Raw genomic sequence first — 25374 nt, forward strand, 5'->3', positions numbered from 1 at the left:
ATTTTCGTTTTGACCTGTTAGGTAGTCTGAAATCTGCCTTCTATTACTCTTGCTAAACTGATAAACCTTCCTCCCTTTTTTTATATTCCTATTAACTTCCATATTCAGGGATGCTGCAACGGCCTTATGATCACTGATTCCCTGTTCTGCACATACAGAGTCGAAAAGTTCGGGTCTGTTTGTTATCAGTAGGTCCAAGATGTTATCTCCACGAGTCGGTTCTCTGTTTAATTGCTCGAGGTAATTTTCGGATAGCGCACTCAGTATAATGTCACTCGATGCTCTGTCCCTACCACCCGTCCTAAACATCTGAGTGTCCCAGTCTATATCTGGTAAATTGAAATCTCCACCTTCTTGAAGACTGGGACTACCTGTGCTCTTTTCCAATCATTTGGAACCCTCCGTTCCTCTAGAGACTTGCGGTACACGGCTGTTAGAAGGGGGGCAAGTTCTTTCGCGTACTCTGTGTAGAATCGAATTGGTATCCCGTCAGGTCCAGTGGACTTTCCTCTGTTGAGTGATTCCTACATAGTAGATTCTGGGTTTCCAAAAACGACATGATACTCGAGCAAAAAACATGTTCTAAAATGCTGAGAAAATTTATGTGAAATGTATTCCAAATTTTCTTTCAGTTGTTCTGCCACTAATGCTGCTGAGTCGCGAGGTCGGTAAAAGGAGCCAATTATTAACCTAGCTCGGTTGTTGAGTGTAACCTAGAACCGCACGGCCACCGCGGCCGGCTCTGTTCGATTCGATGTGCATTCAATTATGATCACTGGTACTGGCAGCAGTGGCAGCTCTGTGTACTAAACTTCACACCCTGTATATTCTCATACTTCTCATGTACTCTTCCCACTATACCGTACACACACCATTAGTAAAATTTCGCTGTTTGTGGTCGTTTCTGGTGTTGCTATTTCAGTGATGGTACAGTGCGATATCGGTGTGTGCGCAGGAGCGGCGGTACCCGTGGGACGAGTACCAGCAGGGCCTGGTGCTGGGCGGCTTCTTCTGGCTGCACTGGGCCACGCAGATCCCGGGCGGCGTGCTGGCGCAGCGCTACGGCACCAAGCTCGTGTACGGCGCCAGCAACGCCGCCATCAGCGTGCTCTGCTTCGCCATCCCCGCAGCCGCAGCCGCCGACTACCGCCTCGTCGTCGCGCTGCGCGTGCTGCAGGGACTCATCGCGGTCAGTACCACAGGCGCAGCCGCTGCCGCTGCCGCTCTCTAGCGCCTCCTGCATTATCGCATGTGGGTCTTCTTTTCTGGTGTCTGCCCTGCGCGATTGTGATGGATCTACATTTGCACGTAGACAACATGTTAGTATGAAAAACTGACCGTACGTCTGTTTCTCTGACAGCACAACTCCAGTCAGAGATAACACGATATGCTATGGACTTTTGAAACAATCTAATATTTTGTGATGGACTACCTCTCAACGAAGACTTAAGTTAAAACTGACATAACAGATTTCGTAGCTCGTTGCGGACGGTAGGTGCGCGTCTCGGAATGGAAAGTAAATAAATTTCTTTCGTAAGTGGGCTGACGAAAGCGCAAGGTCAGCATACTCTACAGTCAAAAATACATCGTACATCGAGAAGGGATTGATAAAAAATACAGAAAAGTTAAAATGATGGTTTCTGTGCTGGTCAGATATTCTTCACTCTTTCTCTCTCTCTCTCTCTCTCTCTCTCTCTCTCTCACTCCCTGTCCCCTTCTCTTCAGTACAATTCCCAGAACGTTCATAAAACCACGTGAAACTGTTAGAAAACTCTTTCTTTGGAATGTTGCTCAACTCGCGCATCACAATGGCTTGAACGTAGGTTATGTCTTCAAAGCGTTGGCCATTCATATGAAATTCTGTATTTAGTCGATTTGTGGTAGGTCCGTATAACATCAGGTCTCGTCACTCGTGATAAATTTTTCAGAAATGAATTGCTCGCATTTTGTATTGCCATCAAGTCGCCCCAGATGTCGAAGCTCGTTTTTTTGTCTGGATTCAGAGTGTGCTGGAAAAACTTTGCGTGCAATTTTCTCTTCTTCGAAACCTCCTGGAGAATGTCTTTAACATTTGATTTGGGGACGTTTCTCTGTGGCGTGTTTTGACACACTGCGGTCGCCCGTCCTGCCTACTTACAACTGACCGTTCGAATGTACATCTGTTGTTACAGTTGTGAGTTCAAACTGCCACCGTAGATGCTGCGCAGTCGTCTCCTGTACGCCAGGAATAGAGCTCTCGCAACTTTTTTTACGGATAGTGTGTAAATATCGGTTTCACTTTCTAGTATAGTCTGAACTTGTTCTGGTTTCTGTCTACACAATGCTCACAACCCTATAAAATGTATTTATTATGGACTAGCGTTCGCAAAAAATATAAAATACATAAAAATATAGCGTACATTTTTAAAATAAATAATGTAGACAGTTATTCCATTAAATAAACAAACTTTGTATCTCCAACCGTGTGGGCGCGTGATCTTTGATTACCAACAATCCAGTTATTCTGCGAAAACGGAAATATTTGCGCACTAATTTCTTACTTTCTCTCGCAGTAACTTAACATCCGGCCTTCGCGGTACGCCACATTCTAAGTGCACTTTATGTGAATAACATCTGAACATATAAAAATGATTAACAATAATATTCTATTATAAATGAATATTCGACGCATACGCGATTTACCTTGTTTAACTAATCAGCGTCACAGTGATACATGAAAGACTCGTTCCTGAGTCAATACCCGAGCATAAAATATTTTTATTTGCAGCGTTAAGTTGTACTGTGACTCGAGCAGTCGAATTTTGCGTCCTGTCGGTAGGAAGACTCAGGGTGTATAAGTGAGTATTGAATGCGGAAAAGTCTTGCATCGGTAAAAATACAAACGCTAGGCGACAGATCCAACGATATGCTATTTACAGTATTTGCCTTGTATCGTCAGCGATCAGTTACTGATCAAAAATTACATACACTCGCATTAAAAATCATAATGGATACTACAACACAATGGGCATCACTGGTCCTGCTCGCATAATTATTGATAGTTGGAAAAATTGAATTTCAAATCTACAGGGTGTTACAAAAAGGTACGTCCAAACTTTCAGGAAACATTCCTCATACACAAAGAAAGAAAATATGTTATGTGGACATGTCTCCTGAAACGCTTACTTTCCACGTTAGAGCTCATTTTATTACTTATCTTCAAATCACATTAATCATGGAATGGAAACACACAATAACAGAACGTACCAGCGTGACTTCAAACACTTTGTTACAGGAAATGTTCAAAATGTCCTTCGTTAGCGAGGATACATGCATCCACCCTCCGTCGCATGGAATGCCTGATGCGCTGATGCAGCCCTGGAGAACGGCGTATTGTATCACAGCCGTCCACAATACGAGCACGAAGAGTCTCTACATTTGGTACCGGGGTTGCGTAGACAAGAGCTTTCAAATGCCCCCAAAAATGAAAGTCTAGAGGGTTGAGGTCAGGAGAGCGTGGAGGCCATGAAATTGGTCCGCCTCTACCAATCCATCGGTCACCGAATCTGTTGTTGAGAACCGTACGAACACTTCGTCTGAAATGTGCAGGAGCTCCATCGTGCATGAACCAAATGTTGTGTCGTACTTATAAAGGCACATGTTCTAGCAGCCCACTTAGAGTATCCCGTATGAAATCATGATAACGTGCTCCATTGAGCGTAGGTGGAAGAACATGGGGCCCAATCAAGACACCACCAACAATGCCTGCCCAAACGTTCACAGAAACTCTGTGTTGATGACGTGATTGCACAATTGCGTGCGGATTCTCGTCAGCCCACGCATGTTGATTGTGAAAATTTACAATTTGATCACGTTGGAATGAAGCCTCATTCGTAAAGAGAACATTTGCACTGAAATTAGGATTGACACATTGTTGGATGAGCCACTCGCAGAAGTGTACCCGTAGAGGCCAATCAGCTGCTGATAGTGCCTGCACACGCTGTACATGGTACGGAAACAACTGGTTCTCCCGTAGCACTCTCCATACAGTGACGTGGTCAACGTTACCTTGTACAGCAGCAACTTCTCTGACGGCGACATTAGGGTTATCGTCAACTGCACGAAGAATTGCCTCGTCCATTGCAGGTGACCTCGTCGTTCTAGGTCTTCCCCAGTCGCGAGTCATAGGCTGGAATGTTCCGTGCTCCCTAAGACGCCGATCAATTGCTTCGAACGTCTTCCTGTCGGGACACCTTCGTTCTGCCAATCTGTCTCGATACAAACGTACCGCGCCACGGCTATTGCCTCGTGCTAATCCATACATCAAATGAGCATCTGCCAACTCCGCATTTGTAAACATTGCACTGACCACAAAACCACGTTCGTGATGAACACTAACCTGTTGATGCTACGTACTGATGTGCTTGATGCTAGTACTGTAGAGCAATGAGTCGCATGTCAACACAAGCACCGAAGTCAACATTACCTTCCTTCAATTGGGCCAACTGGCGGTGAAGCGAGGAAGTACAGCACATACTGACGAAACTAAAATGAGCTCTAACATGGAAATTAAGCGTTTCCGGACACATGTCCACATAACATCTTTTCTTTATTTGTGTGTGAGGAATGTTTTCTGAAAGTTTGGCCTTACCTTTTTTGTAACACCCTGTATAGCTTTGCAAGGTAGTTATCTAGGTCGCTGTTAAATCATCATATTTTGTGCTCTCTACGGAAAGAATTTGGTTAGGTAACTACAATGAGACTGCGCTGACCCATTTAAGTCGAGAGGGTTATGACAAAAATCTCTACAAACTATTGTCTCATCTATCTAACTTCGGATTGTAAATTGATCTCATGATCCTAAAATCAGATGAAGCAACACTATTTCAGCTAGAGGTTAAAGTTCTGATTAAGTTCAGAGTGACAAGAAAAATTTATTTGTTTATCTTTTTATTTTTTCTATTCTTTTCATTATTTTTTATTCCTTCCTCTTAAGAAAGAGGGCGGGCTGTTCGAGAGTTCCTTCATGCTCTTTTCAGCCATAGGGTTTACAGTTATTTTTATGCTGTTTTATTTTTTCAAGTAACAGTTCTTTTTTCACGCTATTAAAATTCATAAATTTGTGTTTTGCTGCAATGAAACTACTTATAAAATTATACGAATTTCAACTCCTTTTGTGCAGTCGTTTGCGTTTTTAAAACTTGTTAAGATTTCCTACACTAATACATTCCTATATACTAATTTGTCTTTATTTTTAGATATTTTATGTGTTATGGTACACTGCTTTTGATTTCCCTATTTTTCTATGTATCCTTATATCTACCATTATCATTTTTTCTGGGTTTTGAAGTTGTTCGCTGTGTGCTGTGTTATTGGCTTCCTTGCATAACGTGTCTTAATAGAACTAATTTTGCTGTGGAATATCAACATTGGTTTTTCAGAGCTTTTATCTACTTAAATGTTATGGCCAGTTTTTGTAAAATTTATTCTAGGTGTGTGTGTGATACCATGTATTTACTGCACACTTTCGTCGAGGTGTGGTATATTGTACTAGTTTTCATAGCATTTATGTATTATTGACAATATTTATAAATTTTATTGTAAGTGTGCTTATGCCAAGACTTACTGAATATGTCCTCCTGTAGACGTGGGGAGGGTGGGGGTGTCGTCATCTGTGAATGGGAACATAGTAGGGGCCAACTGTGGGAAGAGTTCAGTGGTGTTTTGGGCGGCTGTTCTGGCTGTTACTATGTATTTTATTGTTTAGTAGCTGCTACACGCTGCTTCGCTTGCATGTCAGTAGTTTTGATATGATGAGTGAAGGTGTAGTTTCATGAAGTGTGGTGAAGAGACATATGTAAAAAAAAGAAAAAATATATTCACCGCCGGTATGTAAGTACACAATGAAGGTGTTTCAGTTATTTTGATTTATGTCGAATCTGAAAGCATGCATTATATTTTCTGATTCAGTTTAAAAAACGCCTAGATTCATTACATTCATGCATAAGTAAAGTTTTTAGGGGTTTATCTGGCTCACCTAGTAATGGATGTGAGATTCTGCTACCAAAGCAACCCATACCAACCGTTTCTCTCTATCATTTTATTGCGTTATCGTGCCTACATTTTTTGATCCATCCCCCTATGATTTACGATTAACATAGTCAGTTAATAGATCATAATGACATGCAGCCTCACCAAAAGCCTCCCACGTTCCACATGTAAATGTACGACTGTCAGTTTGTCGTGCAGCCTCTCTAAAACACGTCATCGTTGTGAGTATTCGGGCGTCTTGGAAACTGTAAGACACACTTGATGCTCAGTGTCTAAAATGCGACTGGCTTCTGACTGTTTTAATGTTCTGTAGCTCTTAATGCTGCCTAAAGTTCTGCGTCCAGATTCCGGCGGACATGAGACTGCTTTGAGGTTTTTGGATTCGAGTAACTTGCGCAGCTGAAGTATATTCTTAAACAGACTTACACTACGTGACCAAAAATATCCGGACACCTGGCTGAAAATGACTTACAAGTTCGTGGTGACCTCCAATTGGTAATGCTGGAATTCAATACGGTGATGGCCCACCCTTAGCCTTGATGACAGCTTCCACTCTCGCAGGCATACGTTCAGTCAAGTGCTGGAAGGTTTCTTGCGGAATAGGAGCCCATTCTTCATGGAGTGCTGCACTGAGGAGAGGTATCGATGTCGATCAGTGAGGGCTGGCACGAAGTCGGAGTTCCGAAACATCCCAAAGGTGTTCTATAGGATTCAGGTCAGGACTCTGTGCTGGACAGTCCATTACAGGGATGTTATTCTCGTGTAACCGCTCCGCCACAGGCCGTGCATTATGAACAGGTGCTCGATCGTGTTGAAAGATGTAATTGCCATCCCCGAATTGCTCTTCAAAAGTGGGAAGCAAGAAGGTGCTTAAAACATCAATATAGGCCTGTCCTATGACAATGCCACGCAAAACAACAAGGGATGCAAGCCCCCTCCATGAAAAAAACGACCACACCATAACACCATCGCCTCCGAATTTTACTGTTGGCACAACACACGCTGGCAGATGACGTTCACCGAGCATTCGACATACCGACACCCTGTCATCGGATCGCCACATTGTGTTCCGTGATTCATCACTCCACACGTGTTTTTCCACTGTTCAGTTGTCCAATGTTCACGCTCCTTACACCAAGCGAGGCGTCGTTTGGCATTTACCGGCGTGATGTGTGGCTTACGAGCAGCCGCTCGATCATGAAATCCAAGTTTTCTCACCTTCCGCCTATCATAGTACTTGTAGTGGATCCTGATGCAGTTTGGAATCCCTGTGTGATGGTCTGGCGGTCTCTGTCATCCAACACACGAGGTCGGTCTGTACGCTTTTGTGATGTACGTGCCCCTTCACATTTCCACTTCAATATCATATTGGAAACAGTAGAGCTAGGGATGTTTAGGAGTGTGGAAATCTCGCATACAGACCTATGACACACCTGACCACGTTCAAAGTCCGTGAGTTCCGCGGAACGCCCCATTTTGCTCTCTTACAAAGTCTAATGACCACTGAGGTCGATGATATGGAGTACCTGGAAGTAGGTGGCAGCACAATGCACCTAATATGTTTTTGGGGGTGTCCGCATACGTTTGCTCACATAGCGTATATTTACGGGGCTTGTAGTAATAGCTTTAAATATGGTTATCGTGCTTACCGTCTGATGCAATTGTTGTATCTCAAATTCTCCAGCTATGCCAGGTGGTGTAGAGACTCAACATCATGAATGTCGTTCGCAATAACATTGGATTTGCACTGTCACGGAGTTGTCTATAGACACAAGATTCGCCGACCATTGGTTCAGCGTAGTCTGCATGCCAGTCACGTACACCATATCTAAAAATGTTAATAATACTCAAAAAGATACAACTTTCCGAAGAAGTTTATGATCTTCCTCAGAGCTCAAGCTATCTCCATACCAAATAGCATTGGAATCGGTTCAGTGGTGGAGTCTTCAAAACGTGACAGCGTGAGTTACTTTCGCAGTTGATAATTCTGATAAAAAATGAAATGATCGTATGGCATTGTTGGCCGGGAGGCCCCATTCGGGGAGTTCGGGCGCCGTATTGCAAGTCCTCTGTAGTTGGCGCCAATTCGGCGACTTGCGAGTCAATGATGATGAAGGACACACAATACCCATTCCCATGCCGGGAATCGAACCCGGGCCCCCTGCGTAGTAGGTTGTAACGCTACCGCTACGCTACGGAGGTGGACGATAAATCTGATATTAATATGGAAGTATGAATTAAACTCGTTGAGAATTGAATGACCATTATATTGATTACGTTGAATCATATTACGTAGAGCATATCAATCAATAAAAGCATTTTCAGAAATACTATAAAGTTCATAACTGAAAGAGTAAATAGCTTTTTCAGTGAGTAAATATTTTTCCTTAATTTACGTAATCAATAAATATCTTGTACTATACACTTTGTAACGTAGCCTACCTTGTTCATCAGAGTTCAAGGTATTTCACGCCAAATTTCATAGATATCGGTTCAGCGGTTTAGTCGTGAATACGTCACAGACAGAATTATAATATTAGTATGGATTGGCATGGACTAAACACGTTGAGGATTGTATAAGCATTGTATTCTCGCTGTTACCCACGGCTGCGCTCGCTTATCAGTAAAATGAAATGATATGTGCCTGTGGCTTTATTGTCTGAAAGACCCCGGCTGGGATGTTCGGGAACCTGATGGTGCAAGTCTTTTTATTTGATGCCATTTCGGTGACCTGCGTTTTGATGATGATAAAATGATGAAGAGGACAGTGCACATATCCAGACGCAAGCAGAAAGAAAAGACGACTGGGGGGGGGGGGGAGGGGGGGAACTGAACGCAAGAACCAAAGATCATGTATCAGTAGCGCTAACCACATGACCACGAGCGGTTCACGCGGATTGGAACCAACAAAGATATTACAACAGACTCATGACGTCCAGCGGCTAAAATGTAATGGATGTATGACTGATGTTAGTATGCACGTATGGATTAAACACGAAGAGGACTATATTCATTACGATGAACATATCAAAAATAAAAGCATTTTCACAAATATGATAAAGTTCGAAAGTCAAAGAATAAATAGCTTTTTCAAAGAGTAATTAATGTTCCATATTTCGCGTTATGTTTTTAAAATCAATAAATATGTTGTACTACTCACTTTCCAAAATAGCCTATGCCCTTCTTCAGCGCTCAAGCTATCTCTATGCTAGATTTTATCAAAATCGGTTCAGCGGTTTAGTCGTGAAAGCGTAACAGACAGTGTTACTTTCACATTTATAATATTATTATGGACTACCTTTTTGTTATGGATCGGGTTGTTTGTTATCTTGCCTTCCATGTTGGCCTTGTAGCAGAGATTGTGGTTCCTATATTTTGCTCTCAGGTTTACTGGTCCAATCTGGAGGGACATTGTTCGCCTTGGAGCATATCCGACTACCTCGTCCCTAGTTGTCCTATACGGTAATCTCAGGAAGTTTGCAGTTTCACCTTTGGCGACCGGCCATTGCTGGCGCTACTCAGTCCCGGCGTATTCGATATCTACGTTGCAAACTCTGGCTATGACACAATCCTTGGTCTAATTCTTCAGTACGGAATACATATGCAACAGTCTGTTGGTGCTGGACAACCATTGTGCAGTACTTGTTATTGCGTGTTTAAGACTTCTGTCGCGCTAAATTACTTGCTTTTAATAACTTTATCAGAATGTGCCCTTACGCGAGCTGTATCGGTTTACCACCACTGCATGCCTCTAAATTTAGTGAAGCTTTTAACTGTTACTTTGTTTGTTTGGGAGAGAGTGGAGAGTTAGTTTTGTAACTTCCGTTACTATGGCCGGCAGTTAACAGCTGGAAAGAGTGACGATTTACTACGTAGATATGTCTGTGCTTCTTGTAGCCACTGCAGTCAACACCTCCAGTAACATTTTCACCCTCCAAATTTTTACTGATCAAAAAAATACCAGAGTAGTTCTGATATACCTGTGAGTCAAAATTACGGAATCACTCCTGTCAGAAAGCTAATACAGCTTGGGATGCGTTAAACACTAACAAACTCCACTCAGCAGTGAATGATTTAGTGACATTACTACAGAAACGTTAAAAACACTCCTATATCTGATTTGCTGCTTACACAGAGTACTACTTGAATTCTGTAATTTCCCTAGCTCTCCGTCGTAAGGAAAGCGATTTACTTTGGCGAAAGTCTTTCAACTGAACGCCACTTCAGCGACTTGCGTGCCCCTATCATACACTAGTAATCCTGTCGAGGAAAGCGGACCTACAGTTTAACGTGGAATCCGAAACATGTGTCGTTTCTGGTGAACTACCCTATCATTGAGAGGTGAACTGACTGTGGGGTACAGAAGGTCTTACTTTAGATACGCAACCAATTCACCGTGTTATTAGAAAAATCTCTGAGAGTACAGTGGATTATTTAAGTGCATCAGTTGCGGCGAAAACTCTGTTTGTATCTTCTCTTCTTTTCATTTTTGTATCATTATTTTCGTTCTCTATTCTGAAGGGTAAATCAGCCTGTTGGAATATGACTGTACTACAATAATATCTGAAAACTTCACGACCTATAGTGCTAGAACTGAGTAAAATATATATCTCTGACATAATTCATGTTATGTAATGCTGTATAGCTTTGCCATAACTCATGTTATGTAATGTAAAAAAATTATGGTGGTCTTCATGCATCAATATTTTTGGTTTCGTTGATCTTGATCTCAGTTCTATAACGCACTTTCTATTTTGCCATAGGCTCTGATCTTTAATGGGGGAAAGTGGTAATAGGGGGCTACTGATCACTATGGTTCAGTCACAATCCACTTCCACCGTATATATCCATAAGAACTGATGCGACTGGTAAACTTATTAGTCAACTTTTCATTGTCCAGTGAACGTCACGGTGTACAAGGGCACGTCGAAAATATGTAAACGTTGCCAGAATGCTTGTTTGAACACAAATGCAGATGCTAGCCACGCCAACGGGTTGCGCTGCCTTTGACCACGAACGGCACCTATGAAATACTCTCAATCCGTTGGAAGTGTCAGTCGTGGTCATAACAGTGTTCTGTCTAGTTGTGACTGCATTATGTCAGAGCAAAGTGAATTCGAAAATGGCGAAATTTTTTGTGCTCGTTTGGTGGGTGCATACGTAACCAAGGTAGCCGAAGTGTTTGGAGTAACAAGAGGCACCGTATTGAAGACGTATACAGCATGCAGGGAAAGCAGAAAAACATCATCCGCTAAGTCAGACTGCAGACGAAAGTGTGTGTTGAGCGATCGTGGCAGACGGTCGCTGAAGAGGATTGTGACGAAAACTAAGAGACACACAGCTGAAAAACTACTGCAGAGCCGAGTGTCGAACTCGCGAGCCGTGTGAGCACCAAAAAACAACACAAAGGAGCTCCATAAGCAGGAAGCTGTAGGGCGAGGTGGAATTCAAAAATAACTCGCCAGTGATGCAAATACCCGTACCGGATAATGAGGTGCCAAAGCCCCTGAACCTGGACTATGGAGCAACGGCTGAGTTTTGTTTCACATTGTTTCCAATTTCTGGCCGAGTTAACGCCGCAACAGTGAAGCAAGGCGAGGGTTGCAGCCATGTCTCCTTTTGTTACTCTGCAAAGGTTATGTGACTATTTTGACAATGTTTGTTCCACAATGATGATTATGTGTTCCAAGACGACAGGGCCCCTTTTCACACAGCTCGTATCGTTCTAGACTGGTTTTTTGAGACGGGGATATACTGTCACATCTCCTCCTGTCTCCTACACCGGTTTTCGGTGTTTCCAAATTTTTGTCCACACGCTATATGTCAGGTGTAATTCATGCAAGATCGTACTTTGCTAAGGACGCTGGATTCACATTCAGAATGACTGAGGTTCAAATGTCAACCGGCGACCGAGAGTGAAGTTTTTACGGTTTCCCTCAGTTGATCAAGGATAATGCTGGGACGATTCCCTTAAATATGATATTCCTCATACTTAACTTTCAACGATTGTGAACGTCTATTAAGAACTAGTCGTTGACGGGACGTTAATGTCTGATTTTTGTTTTTATACCGATGCTTAACACACTCTCCACAAATCTTGTTAGTAAGCTTATACACACAACGAATATTTACTGCTTATCGAAAAGTACGCTTGGTGTAGAGTGATATATCTAGTGTTCTGACTAAAAAAATGAAGGATCCGAAAGGACAGGAGGAAACGAAATGAATGTTGGTGAGTTCAGAAGATATGTGATGGCATTGCAGTGATTAAAAAATTCGAGTCAAATTTACAAAAAACTTGGCAGTGTGAGCCCACACATCAATTTGACGTTCACGGCCTCTGCCCTGAAAGCATTCACTGTTTCGGATGGGTTTGTTGTTGTGGTCTTCAGTCCGGAGACTGGTTTGATGCAGCTCTCCATGCTACCCTATCCTGTGCAAGCTTCTTCATCTCCCAGTACCTACTGCAACCTACATCCTTCTGAATCTGCTTAGTGTATTCATTTCTTGGTCTCCCTCCACAATTTTTACCCTCCACGCAGCCCTCCAATACTAAATTGGTGATCCCTTGATGCCTCAGAACATGTCTTACCAACCGATCCCTTCTTCTAGTCAAGTTGTGCCACAAGCTCCTCTTCTCCCCAATTCTATTCAATACCTCCTCAATAGTTATGTGATCTGCCCATCTAATCTTCAGCATTCTTACATGCCTACTCCAAATTTTTCTTTTGTTTCCTTTACTGGTTGCTCAATATACAGATTGAATAACATCAGGGAGAGGCTACAACCCTGTCTCACTCCCTTCCCAACCACTGCTTCCCTTTCATGCCCCTCTACTCTTATAATTGCCATATGGTTTCTGTACAAATTGTAAACAACCTTTCGCTCCCTGTATTTGACCCCTGTCACCTTCAGAATTTGAAAGACAGTATTTTAGTCAAAATTGTCAAAACCTTTCTGTAAGTCTACAAATGCTAGAAACGTAGGTTTGCCTTTACTTAATCTATTTTCTAAGATAAGTCGTAGGGTCAGTATTGCCTCACGTGTTCCAACATTTCTACGGAATCTAAACTTATCTTCCCCAGTGTCAGCTTCTACCAGTTTTTCCATTCGTCTGTAAAGAATTCGTGTGAGTATTTTGCAGCCGTGACTTATTTAACTGATAGTTCGGTAATTTTCACATCTGTCAACACCTGCTTTCTTTGGGATTGGAATTATTATATTCTTCTTGAAGTCTGATGGGTAGGGTGTCTTAAAGCCGCCATATTCTCTACTGAGGCAACCTGGCCCAGAACTGTTGTAACTTGTCCTCGGTATCCTCGACAGTGGCACTGGGACGAGAATGACATCCGCATTGGCCCCACACGTGTTCTGTCAGGGACAGGTGCGCAGATCTTGGAAGAATGGGATCTGTCCATAGCTCGCCGCCATACTCGCTGACGATGATCACCCGGGGTAGTGCAGAAGCGCGATTCGTCGCTGAACACGATGCGACGTTATTCATCAGAAGTCCATGCTTTACGGTGATGGCACCACTCCAGACGCAGCCCTTTGTGTTAACAGCAGCTCTAATTCTATACTCTGCCTGCTGATGATCTCTTCTGACCAATGGCGTGGTATGGCACAGAACGTTGCAAGGCGTCCATTATTTGCTCTCCGATGGCAGGCGTAGATGTGAAGAGCTTATGATGTGGATGGTGCAAAGTATGGTGAGCCTTCCTTGTGGTGGTCATACTTAGTCGACCGGAACCTTAACGACTATGCTTGCCCTCAAGTTTCCTTGCTGTCCATCATCGGGCCACTGCCACATCCAAATGCCCCACAAATCTGCCAGTTCCACTAGTCGACCAGCCGATCATATGCAGACCAGCACTGGTGCTACTTTCAAACTCTACGGGGTGCTGACAACGATGTCTCACACGAGTGCGTGGAATCTCCGTGTCCTTCATGGCGATCACTCAACATCTGACGCTCTTCGCGCCGCTTATATACCGTACCAGGCCTAACAGCAATGCTCAACACAACACCCAGCAAGTCTGGTGGCTGTTCTACCGGTCACAGAGAACTGCAACTCTATTGATTTACATACCCGCCGGTGGTGTGTACGAAGTTACCTTTACATCCGACAGTACCTTCTGGGTGCTTCACTTGTTCTGTCAGGCAGTGTATTCCATCCTCTGAGTGGCGACAAGTATTATTTTTCAACGTTTTTGGAATAGTTTCAATTATAACTGATTATGTAGTTTGCTTATAATCATATTGAAACACAGTGTTTCAAATACCTTAGAGATAATGCGTGGTACGAACATAGTCACACACTTTATCTTTCTTGTAATGCAATCGTACATACACTGCTGCCGTCATAATGCTTCAATCAAGCGTCGACTGCACCGACACAATGAGATGTGCCCTCCAAGTTCAGAATACTGCTCCCAATGCATATCGACAAAAAACTAGAACATCATCCTCCTGAGCTCTTGAGCAATTGTACATTTGGTAAAGCAGTTACATAGTTTAGTAGATCTACATAAACAGTTATAAAGCGACGATTTTGGTTACTCAGCAGTATTTTTGCCCACCTGCAAGGACAGTCTCACTTCTCTACAGAAAATTAAAATTGCAGTTTGGTTTCTATTTTACACTTGAATATTAACAGCGATGCGGATGCACATCGGCATAGATTGGCGTGAGAAATTTCCCATCGCACGCAACATGCATCGCAGTCAGATTTCGGCAATCGGTTGTATAATTTTCTATGGCCTACTGCGTGGCTTGGGCTACGAATGTGTACTGTCTACGAAGTTACTCCACCAGTCTTGTTGACAACCACGTATGCTTCCACCCGGCTGGGTTTTGGCTACACCTTATTCTGTGACCAAGCTCCAGCGTAGTCTTATCAGTGCACCGAAATATCTTAACGCACATTGCTTGTTTCTTGTACCAATAATTACGCAACTTTAGTGACCGTCTGTTCCCACGGACACATAATTTTTTTCTCTGTATACGTAAAAAAAATGAAGAGATTCTTACACTTCAACTCTTTTTTTTTTCTCTCTCTCTGTCACTCGTGATATAAAACGGCGTTCTTTCAGAGAGGCGAGTCGGGAACTGTTAGTTTAATATCAGTTTCTTGAAATACTGTCACTTGAAAATTTTATACACATAGAAAGAGAGAACGCGTTGAAATTTATTTGCGAAGAGACAAGGAGAAAACAAATTTGAATTTTTCACTGGAAGTAATTTAATGGCAGGGAGAATACCTCCGCATGTAGGCAAAGGGTGTGACTTCTAGACAAAATGTGTATTTGTTAACAAATATACAGATGCACACAGTATGATAGGTTGCAAATGGTGACACTGATGAGAAATAGGGGGAACAGTACTTAATAGCGTTCCAGTAGGGACAGAGGTAATCGACCTGGGAAGATCCCAGCGTGCAGTCCAGATGTTCACGTTGTGCAGCAGTTATTACCGATATAACACACATCTTGATAGGTAGTTTCATGTGGAACAAATATGGATGGCCTGCCCAATCATCGAACATTACTCTACCCACATGAAAATATCGTATGGCATTTTTGGATGGGATATCCACGGGTTACATTCAGCCCCTGTCGGAAAGGCTGTTCTTCCTCCGTGCACACTGGCCTCTTTCCTTGCGGTTATGTTACAGGTGTGTTAGATGTTTATCTTATGTAGTTGACTGCAATGGATGTGCGTATAATGTAACTTCACGTTCTGAAAACGATGGGAGAAGAGAGAGGGTGAAACCCCATCACAGAACATAGCCTGCCCCTGTCGAATAGCGCCAAGGAGACTGCGGAGCTTAAATGCCCCATCCGAGGTACGGATCATCATCAACAGTGTCACATGCGCTCACTTCGTAAGACACTGCGGGGAGGTCTGCAGTTTAATCCAGGACATTGGCACAAAGATTGGTGATCAGGAATTTCACACCACCGCCTCACCACTGCTAGCACTGAAAATGTCACCAGAAATCGTACCGGCTGCCTCCAAGTCAAGTGCCACCGCAAAGACGCCGGCCGGTGTGGCCAGGCGGTTCTAGGCGCTTCAGTCTGGAACCGCGTGACCGCTACGGTCGCAGGTTCGAATCCTGCCTCGGGCATGGATGTGTGTGATGTCCTTAGGTTAGTTAGGTTTAAGTAGTTCTAAGTTCAAGTGGACTGATGACCACAGATGTTAAGTCCCATAGTGCTCAGAGCCATTTAGCCACCGCAAAGGGTGCGTTACCGACCTCGGCTACAGAGTCCATCCAGCTGACAGAAACAGTCGTTGAAGCGCCGACATTCTTCCCCACCACAGGACCGAGTTCTTATCCATGACTTTTGTCACCGATCATTGTGTATGTCCGCAGGACACAATAATTATTTTTTGTCTGCTAATTTCTTAGCAGAAACATTTGTCTACCTTTCTTAAATTCTCAACACCAATGACCAATTATGTTAAAATATCCACATGTCACTTATTCGTGTATTGGCATTCATTGAAGCAAAAAACCGTAGAACACATATCATTTCACAGACAGAAGAAAAGTCTGATCAAGATCTCTTTTGGTAGCTACTGTATTCGCATTAACTGTTGGTAAAGTCACTTTCTCGTCTTTCGTTGTACTACGTCCTAGCACCTCTATGACTGAGTCTATCCAACACTACTATCTGCCAACTCCCTGACTTGCTCGTATTGTTCGCAGGGGCTGGTGTGGCCCGCCATGCACAACATCATCGCTGCGTGGATCCCGCCCGCAGAGCGCAGCACTTTCGTCACAGCATACACAGGTACGCGCACCGTCGTCATCATCATCATTGTAGTGGACTGTTGAGGCAGCCAGTCCACAGTGACGGGTAGCCGAAAGGGCACACGTACACACACGCCGACTGGCGCGAAGTCTGGAACAGGATTCGTAATGAATGTGATAAAGAAAAGAACGTAGCTACTAGAACACTTAACTTTTATATCGTCCTTTGGTATACAGCATTCTTGATGATACAAGTGAGACTATCTTGAGATACATGCAATGGTACAAATGGCGCCTTGCTAGGTCGTAGCCATTAGCTGAAGGCTATTCTAACTGTCTCTCGGCAAATGAGAGAAAGGCTTCGATCAGTGTAGTCGCTAGCAATGTCGTCGTACAACTGGGGCGAGTGCTAGTACGTCTCTCGAGACCTGCCTTGTGGTGGCGCTCGGTCTGCGATCCTGACAGTGGCGACACGCGGGTCCGACATGTACTAATGGACCGCGGCCGATTTAAAGCTACCACCTAGCAAGTGTGGTGTCTAGCGGTGACACCACAATCATCATCATCATCTTCTTCTTCTTCTTCACATTCTTTACTTTTCAACCAGTTTGACTGCGCTAGACCGCCAGGATTCAGTATTGTATTATTAGGTTAACTGACGTAAAATAAAAATGTAGTGATACTCCATACTTTCGATATGACGGTACCTCTTCTTGTTAATTCTGTTTAATCGGCTTTTTTTTAAGCCTGCCGTGGTCGTGTGGACTCCGTTACGTGGTGATCAACAGGTATGGAAACCAGTAACCAATCCACATATGTAGTCATAAATAATTACTGAAATGCCAAGAGTAGCCTTGTTTTGTCATTAGCAACACGATCTTAATTCCTCCAAATGATGATTCGAAGTATATCACGTTCTAAAGACCTTAACCTACAACAATCATACAAGCACACACTACGCAAACTCGTCTATGGGTTCTCATTCCAAATCCATCGTTCAAAACATACAGACTTAAAACGCCTAGGGCCAGTCTCAACTCACATACCCCTCAAATGTGTGCTAAAGGTCCCTTTTACCTCCTTCTCGCAAACGCAAATCGATAAATAGATACACAGTTTTCCAGTGTCGAAAGATATATGTACGTTATCGTAGCCACTAATCCCGCTGTTGTGTGATGGTCATAATGCACTATTGCGAACATGCAGAAAAAAAATTTAAAGTGAAGGAATGACCGATTTTTATCGGCCTGAATACCATAAAAAAACTGTGATTAGAAGGATGCTGGGGGATTTGAATTAGAGCGTTGTTGCTAATTTCTTAAAAGAAACACGACTGTCAGCAATAGCTGATGGAAGGGATAACGTAAGACCAACTTTTATTGTTGGGAAACAGGAAATAGATCCGGATGTGGAAGGAAATTATGGCACATCCAAAGCTGGTCATGTATGCTGCGCACAGCAGGATGCCAGGATAGGCTTTTAGGGTTTGTGATGGGATTCGATTTTGTGCGAAATAAATTAAGTTCGGAGATACACTACGAAGAGAGAGTGCAAAAACATGTTAATTATTGATGTGGCTAGTGTGAAGACGTTAACAGCATTACCGTTGTCACGGTGTGATGAATTAGGGTTTTATGAGTGCACGTAATACCAATAGGTTGGAAATAAATGCAGTAAAGGTGTAAATATTATGAATCAACAGAAAAAGAAAGAAAATGAAAAGATGTCATCATAAAATAGGCAGCATTCTACAACGATTTTAACTATTTAAATTTATGAAAAGTTATTGGGATAATTGAATGAACGTTACATTCTTTCACAGGACAATTTGCCCGCAGCTCGTGGTCTAGCGGTGGGAGTGACCGCCTCTAGATCACGAGGTCCCGGGGTTGATACCAAGCCGGCTCGCAGATTTTCTTCACCCGGGAACTGGCTTTTGTGTTGACCTCACCATTCCATCCCATCTGTCACTTAATATCTCGAATGTCTCAGTAATTTTAGATGCTGCAAAAGTTGGTTTGAAAATAATTACTATAACATCTTGATCTGTTCTCACAAAGAATGCTTATTTCTTCTTATGCATTTTCATCAAGAAATAAGGATACAGGGCGTCCCAAAAGGTATGGTCATTATTCAGCGATGTGACAGGAACGCTTATTTGAAGCAAAAACTTCATATGGACATACCTCCTATACTGAATTGTATCCGAGATATAAAACCTTTAATGTACTTTTTTTTGTGGTAGTGGCGTGCATGTATGTGCTTTCCTCACCAAATCTCTTTGAAGTTTTGTTCTAGCCCAAAATACCTTGCTGCTTTGAACCCCTTTGCTTGGTATTTCTTTCTGTCACTAAACTAGCCCGTTGAACGCGCTGTGGTCCATGGAGTGTTGTGAGTGAAGTATTGCGATGGGATTCTATCAGAGAGAAGCATTGGTTAATTGTGTTTGTACACATCTAAATTAACGACGAATACGCAGATAAAAAAAAATGTATATGTTTGCTGCTGGTCTTGCTGCTCCTCCTTCTGTCGAAGAATACCGTCGGCAATTTCCAACACGTCAGATTCCTGATCGTAGAGTATTTACCAGAGTATTCAACACATTGGTACTTTATAAAACGCATGGTGTAATGCATTCTAATTGCTGTAGATATGTACGTGTGGAATCCTGACAGTGTACTGAATAATGCATAAAATAAATAACAAGGTGCATTAGACATGTTCTAGCTCGGAAAGCATCTGGAACAGGGCATATGTCTATACTAAGATTTTTGCTTGAAATTATCGATAATGTTATATCCCGAAATAATGACCATTCTTTCAGGGTAAATTTTATTCGTCCTTATATTATAAACTAAAGGACGGAATGCAACCTTTTAGAAACATGTGTGATAATTTTACACAAAGTTCAGTCCCATTGATGAGGCCACCTGTCAGAAGCCTGAATAACCCCATTTTGCAGCGCAGACCGCTGCGAGGCTCGTAGGACGAGAGTCAGTGAGGTTCTGGAAGGTGCCGACAGGGATATGGAGCGATGCCGACTCCAGTGCCGCCCTCGGTCAGCTGCGCGGATTCTCGGTTGAGGATCCGTGGCGCAAACAGCTCGATCGAGGTGAACCCACAGATTCTCAATTGGCTTTAAATGCAGGGGAGTACGAAAAACTCATCTTGGTGCTCTTTGAATCGCGCACGTACACTGCAAACTGTATGATATGTTGGATTGTACTACTGGTAGATTCCATCGTGCCGAGTAAAAGCAAACTGCATGTATGAGTGGAAATGGTGGCCCAAAAAACGATGCGTACTTATGTTGATCCATTCTGCCTTCCAGAATGAGACGATCGCCCAGAGAATGCTACGAAAACGTTCCCCAGACCATAACGCTCCCTCTTCCCAGCCTGGACTCTTTCGACGATTGTTGCAGGGTGTTTGCTTTCAGACGTTACACGCCAATGGAGAATAAAACGTGATTCGCTTGAAAAGGCCACCTGTCGCTACTCATTGGACGTCCAGTTGTGGTACTGTCTTGCAAATTCCAGCCTACATCGCCTATGAACAGCAGTCAGCATGGATGCGTGTACCAGGCGCCTGCTGTGGAGGCCCATATGCAGCAACGTTTGCTGAACGGTGTTGAGGAGACATAGGTAGTAGCCTCTCGGTTTACTCAACAGTCGCACGTATATTCGCCCGCACACATGTCCACAGACGTTGTTCATTTCTGTCATCTAAGGCCCGTGGTACACCACAGTTGCTTCGCGCTAGTTTGGGATAGCAGCATTTTGCCATGCACAGTATACTTTAACAGCAGCAGACGCGAACAGTTTACAAAATTATCTGTTTCGGAAACTCTGTCACCCAGGCCTGAAAGCAATGCTCATGCCCTTTTGCATGTCAGATAAATCGCTCTGCTTCCTCATTAGGACAACGATTGCATTATTTTCCTTCAATACCCAGACACGCTTTATATAACGTCCACTACCTGTGCTGCCACCCGCCGACTGTGAGTGCTTATTGCACGTTGACATCGAACACAGGCCATGGTCACATTAGTGTGACTGGACCCTGTGTAATAAATAAGGTGAAGTACATGTGTACAAGATAAATGATCGTATTGATTTATTAATGCCAACCAAGCATCAAATAAATTCTTTGAATACCAAGTACACATATAAAAATCAAAAACAGCATTTACGTCATACACTAATGAGCCAAAACATGATGGCCACTGCCACTGCGACGTTGGATGACGCATGGTGACGTTGCGAGCACGTGACACGGTAACAAAAGTATGTTAGCGGAGCAGACACGGACAGGGGATCACCCTAGCGAAGATATGGGCTGCAAATGAGGAAATCCGTTGAGATAAGCGACTTTGACAGAGGGCACATGATTATTACGCAGAGTCTGTGAACGAGTACCTCGAAAACGGCGAAGCTGGTCGAATTTTCACGTGCTACTGACGTGAAGGAGGTAGGACAGAGAAACATCACTAGGCCCTAAATGGTTGGACGTTCACGACTTTCAACAGAAGTATTTGGAGGCTTGTCTGCTCTGTAAAGTAGGATTGATGGTGATCTGTGCCATCTCTGCCGAAAGAGCACAATGCTGGTGCATGCACAAGTGTATCGGACATACCGTTCATCGTACATTGTTGAACATGAAGCCCCGCAGCATACCACCCCTACGTGTTCACATGTTGACCCAACTACACCGTTAATTACGATTGCAGTGGGCACGGGACCATCGGGATTCGACCGTCGATCAATGGAAACGTGTCGGATCTTCGAATGAACCATATTTTTGCTACACTAGGTCGATGGTCGTCTCCACAAACGCCGCCATCGACGTGAAAGGCGGCTCGAAACGTGCAGCGCGCCCCGGACGCAGGCTGATGGGAGTAGTATTATGCTACGGGTTTCATTCCCCTGCGCCTGCATGGGATCTGTGGTGGTAATCGAAGACACGCTGACAGCTTCAAACTACGTGCACCCCCTCATGCTCGATGTCTTCCCCGACGGCGGTGTCATCTTTCAGCAGTACAACTGTCCGTGTCTCGGAGCCAGAACCGTGCTACAGTGGTTTGAGTAGCATTATAGTGAACTCACGTTGATGTGTCTGGGACCAAATTCGCCTGATGTAAATCCTATGAATCCCATATCGGACGACATCACCGCAAATCAGCGGCCCGTTATTTACGCAAATTACGAGTACATGACCTGTTCATAGACATCTAATGCCATATACCTCCAGCAGCCTACTAACAAACTGGCTGATCCCTGATACGCAGAATAAATTATGTATTCTTTCAAAAGACGGATAAATAAGCTATTAAGCAGATGGTCATAATGTTTTGGCTCATCACTGTAAGCGCGGTGCGTTTCTGTTACACAGATTTGATTCGACAGGTACACCGTGGCACAGATATGACGTTAGAAAGCGATTTCTGTTTACAATATACTCTAAACCCAAACAGTCTCTAGAGGCGAAAAATGTGACTAATTGGGCAGATTTAGAAAAGTTATGTGAAGCAATAATACATTGTTCCAAGTTACGATTCGTTTCTATGCTGGAGTTAATATAAGAGGATCCGAAATAAAGAGCGCTCAAGGTTGTAATAAGTACGAATATGCGTTTACATCCGTACTCTACAAATCACTAACAAGGGAACCTCCCCATCGCACCCCCCTCAGATTTAGTTATAAGTTGGCACAGTGGATAGGCCTTGAAAAACTGAAAACAGATCAATTGAGAAAACAGGAAGAAGTTGTGTGGAACTGTGAAAAAATAAGCAAAATATACAAACTGAGTAGTTCATGGGAAGATATGCAACCTCAAGGACACTGGGAACGCAGGAGCGACGTGGTCTCGTGGTAACGTGAGCAGCTGCCGAACGAAAGGTTCGTGGTTCAAATCTTCCATCGAGTGAAAAGTTTAATTTTTTATTTTCAGTTTATGTGACAAACTCTTATGTTTTCATCACTTTTTTCGGAGTGATTATCACATCCACAAGAAAACCTAAATCGGGCAAGGTAGAAGAATCTTTTTACCCAATCGCCAAGTGTTAGGTGCGTCGACAACATATTCCTGTCACGTGACGCACATGCCGTCACCAGTGTCGTATAGAATATATCAGACGTGTTTTCCTGTGGAGGAATCGGTTGACCTATGACCTTGCGATCAAATGTTTTCAGTTCCCATTGGACAGGCACGTCCTTTCGTCTACTAATCGCACGGTTTTGCGACGCGGTCGCAAAACACGGACACTAAACTTATTACAGTGAACAAAGACGTCAATGAACGAACGGACAGATAATAACTATGCAAAAATAAAGAAAATAAAATTTTCACTCGAGGGAAGACTTGAACCAAGGACCTCTTGTTCAGCAGCTGCTCACGCTACCACGGGACCACGACGCTCCTGAGCTCAGAGTGTCCCGGTCGCAAAACACGGACACTAAACTTATTACAGTGAACAAAGACGTCAATGAACGATCGGACAGATAATAACTATGCAAAAATAAAGAAAAGAAAATTTTCACTCGAGGGAAGACTTGAACCAAGGACCTCTTGTTCAGCAGCTGCTCACGCTACCACGGGACCACGACGCTCCTGAGCTCAGAGTGTCCATGATATTGCCTATCCGCCCCATGAACTACTCAGTTTGTATATTTTGCTTATTTTTTCACAGTTCCACACAACTTCTTCCTGTTTTCTCAATTGATCTGTGTTCAGTTTATCAAGGCCTATCCACTGTGCCAACTTATAACTAAATCTGAGGGAGGTGCGATGGGGAGGTTCCCTTGTAATATATACATGGCAGTTGATATTTACTGTTGCACTAGATATTACGGTTTGCTTCCATTCCACCCGCTTATGGAGCGTGAGAAGAATGACTGCTTAAATTCCTCTAAGTGTACTGCAATTAGTCTAATATTGGCTTCTCGATTCCTATAGGATCAATGAGTAGCTGACAGTAGGTCTCACATTTAATACTGGCTCTTGAAACTTCGTAAGTAGTCTTACCGGGAAGGTGGGTTAGCGTCTTATCTTCAAGCGTCTACTATTTCAGGCTTTTTAGCTTTCCCCTCTTGTCGAACAAACATGTGACCATTCATATCGTGCCCTGCTTTGTATAAGTTCAATATTTCCTGTGAGCCCCGTTTGGCACGGGTGACACAAACTTCAGCAGTATTGTAGGAGATGTCACACGAGTGTTTTGTAAGCAATTTTCTTTGTAAATTAACCACTTTTTTTCAATATCCGAACAGTGAACCGAAGTCTGACACATGTTTTAGCTATGACTGAATCTATGTGAATCAACTGACTTCATAATCAGGAAATAATCTGAACGACTGTCATAGAGATATTCTAGTCTCTAAGTTAAAGAACACAATAATGGAACTGAAGACGAGGCCGAGTAAATCCCAAATACTATTGTCCAGTATAAAAACATCTGTCGCAAGAACACACAGTTGGCCATTTAAACTGTAAAAGCAGGAGGGACAGCTAATAACGAAATTTTACCTGTTTCGTTCAATAAGTAACGCTCCGAACTGTTTTTATGGGCGTTAATATATACAGGAAAAGTTCATTTTAAGTAATTCAAATTTTTGCGAAGTTTCGAAACATTTCGATACATGAGAGAGCCATAATGAACCGGCAAAATGACGTGTTCCCAAAACACTAGTATAAGCAACGCATTGCAGTTGAATTCTTGCTTGCGGAAAAGAAACTGTGTTAAACATCCGCAAACGTTTGTCTGCAGAATATGGTAATGACGAAGTTGATAGGTGTATTTTATGGGCGATAAGCAAATAGAAATAAAGCGCGGGAAGTGTAGAAACTAAGCTCCATGATCGGCAACATTTAGCACTAAAGAAAACAAACCGATCAGAGACATCTAAACTCCAAGACGAGTGTTGGTGAAGTCACTGCGAAGCGGAACCGCCAAGGAACAACTATAGCTAAACCAAGACCATGCGCACATCGTGTACTGATGGACAGGGACCACCGAGGAGTGAGGACCGTGGTTGTAAAAAATTGCATGAGTCAGTGGAACGAATCACTTGTAAGTTCCAAAATGCTACCTGTCGTCCAGCTGACGTAATGATAATGTGGAACACTAGAAGCAGCTCCTCATAAGCCATACATTTCTGAAGCCAATGCTAAGCGACGCTTTGGGTGGTGTAAAGATCGACGCAACTAGACAGTGGATTACTGAACACGAGTGATAAATCCTGCTCTACCCCGAGGTCATCTGATGCAATGGTTTGGGGAATGCCTCTGAAATTTACTGGTCTGCCCAGAGTCCCGACCTGAACCGGAATGAAAAGCGTTTGGAATTAATTAGAATTTCGACTTCGCTCCAGATTCGTCATTACCTTATGTGGTTTCGGCGCTTGAGTTGTTGTTCCCTGACAGACGTTCTCGCATTTCATGGCATGTGTCCGCAGCAGTGGTCAAACCGTCATAACGGCGAATGGTGGGCATACATTATGTTAACGTCCACTAATAGGTATCCGGATATTTTTGATCAGATAGTGTAGTAGCGAGACGTATCTCCTTCTTACACGAGGCATAAAATACTT

General features: G+C 43.3%; 1 protein-coding gene across 1 annotated transcript in view; it reads left to right on the plus strand.

Annotated features, from left to right (window-relative positions):
- The window catches only part of LOC126236380 (uncharacterized transporter slc-17.2-like), a 311147-nt gene that overhangs the window by 222046 nt on the left and 63727 nt on the right, over window positions 1-25374 (plus strand). Inside the window, exons 3-4 of the mRNA XM_049945638.1 lie at window positions 956-1189; window positions 16742-16826. Of these exons, the coding sequence (XP_049801595.1) occupies window positions 956-1189; window positions 16742-16826 (319 nt within the window). The remainder of the gene's footprint in view (window positions 1-955; window positions 1190-16741; window positions 16827-25374) is intronic.

Source organism: Schistocerca nitens, chromosome 2, assembly GCF_023898315.1.
Source record: "Schistocerca nitens isolate TAMUIC-IGC-003100 chromosome 2, iqSchNite1.1, whole genome shotgun sequence".
NCBI lineage: Eukaryota > Metazoa > Arthropoda > Insecta > Orthoptera > Acrididae > Schistocerca > Schistocerca nitens.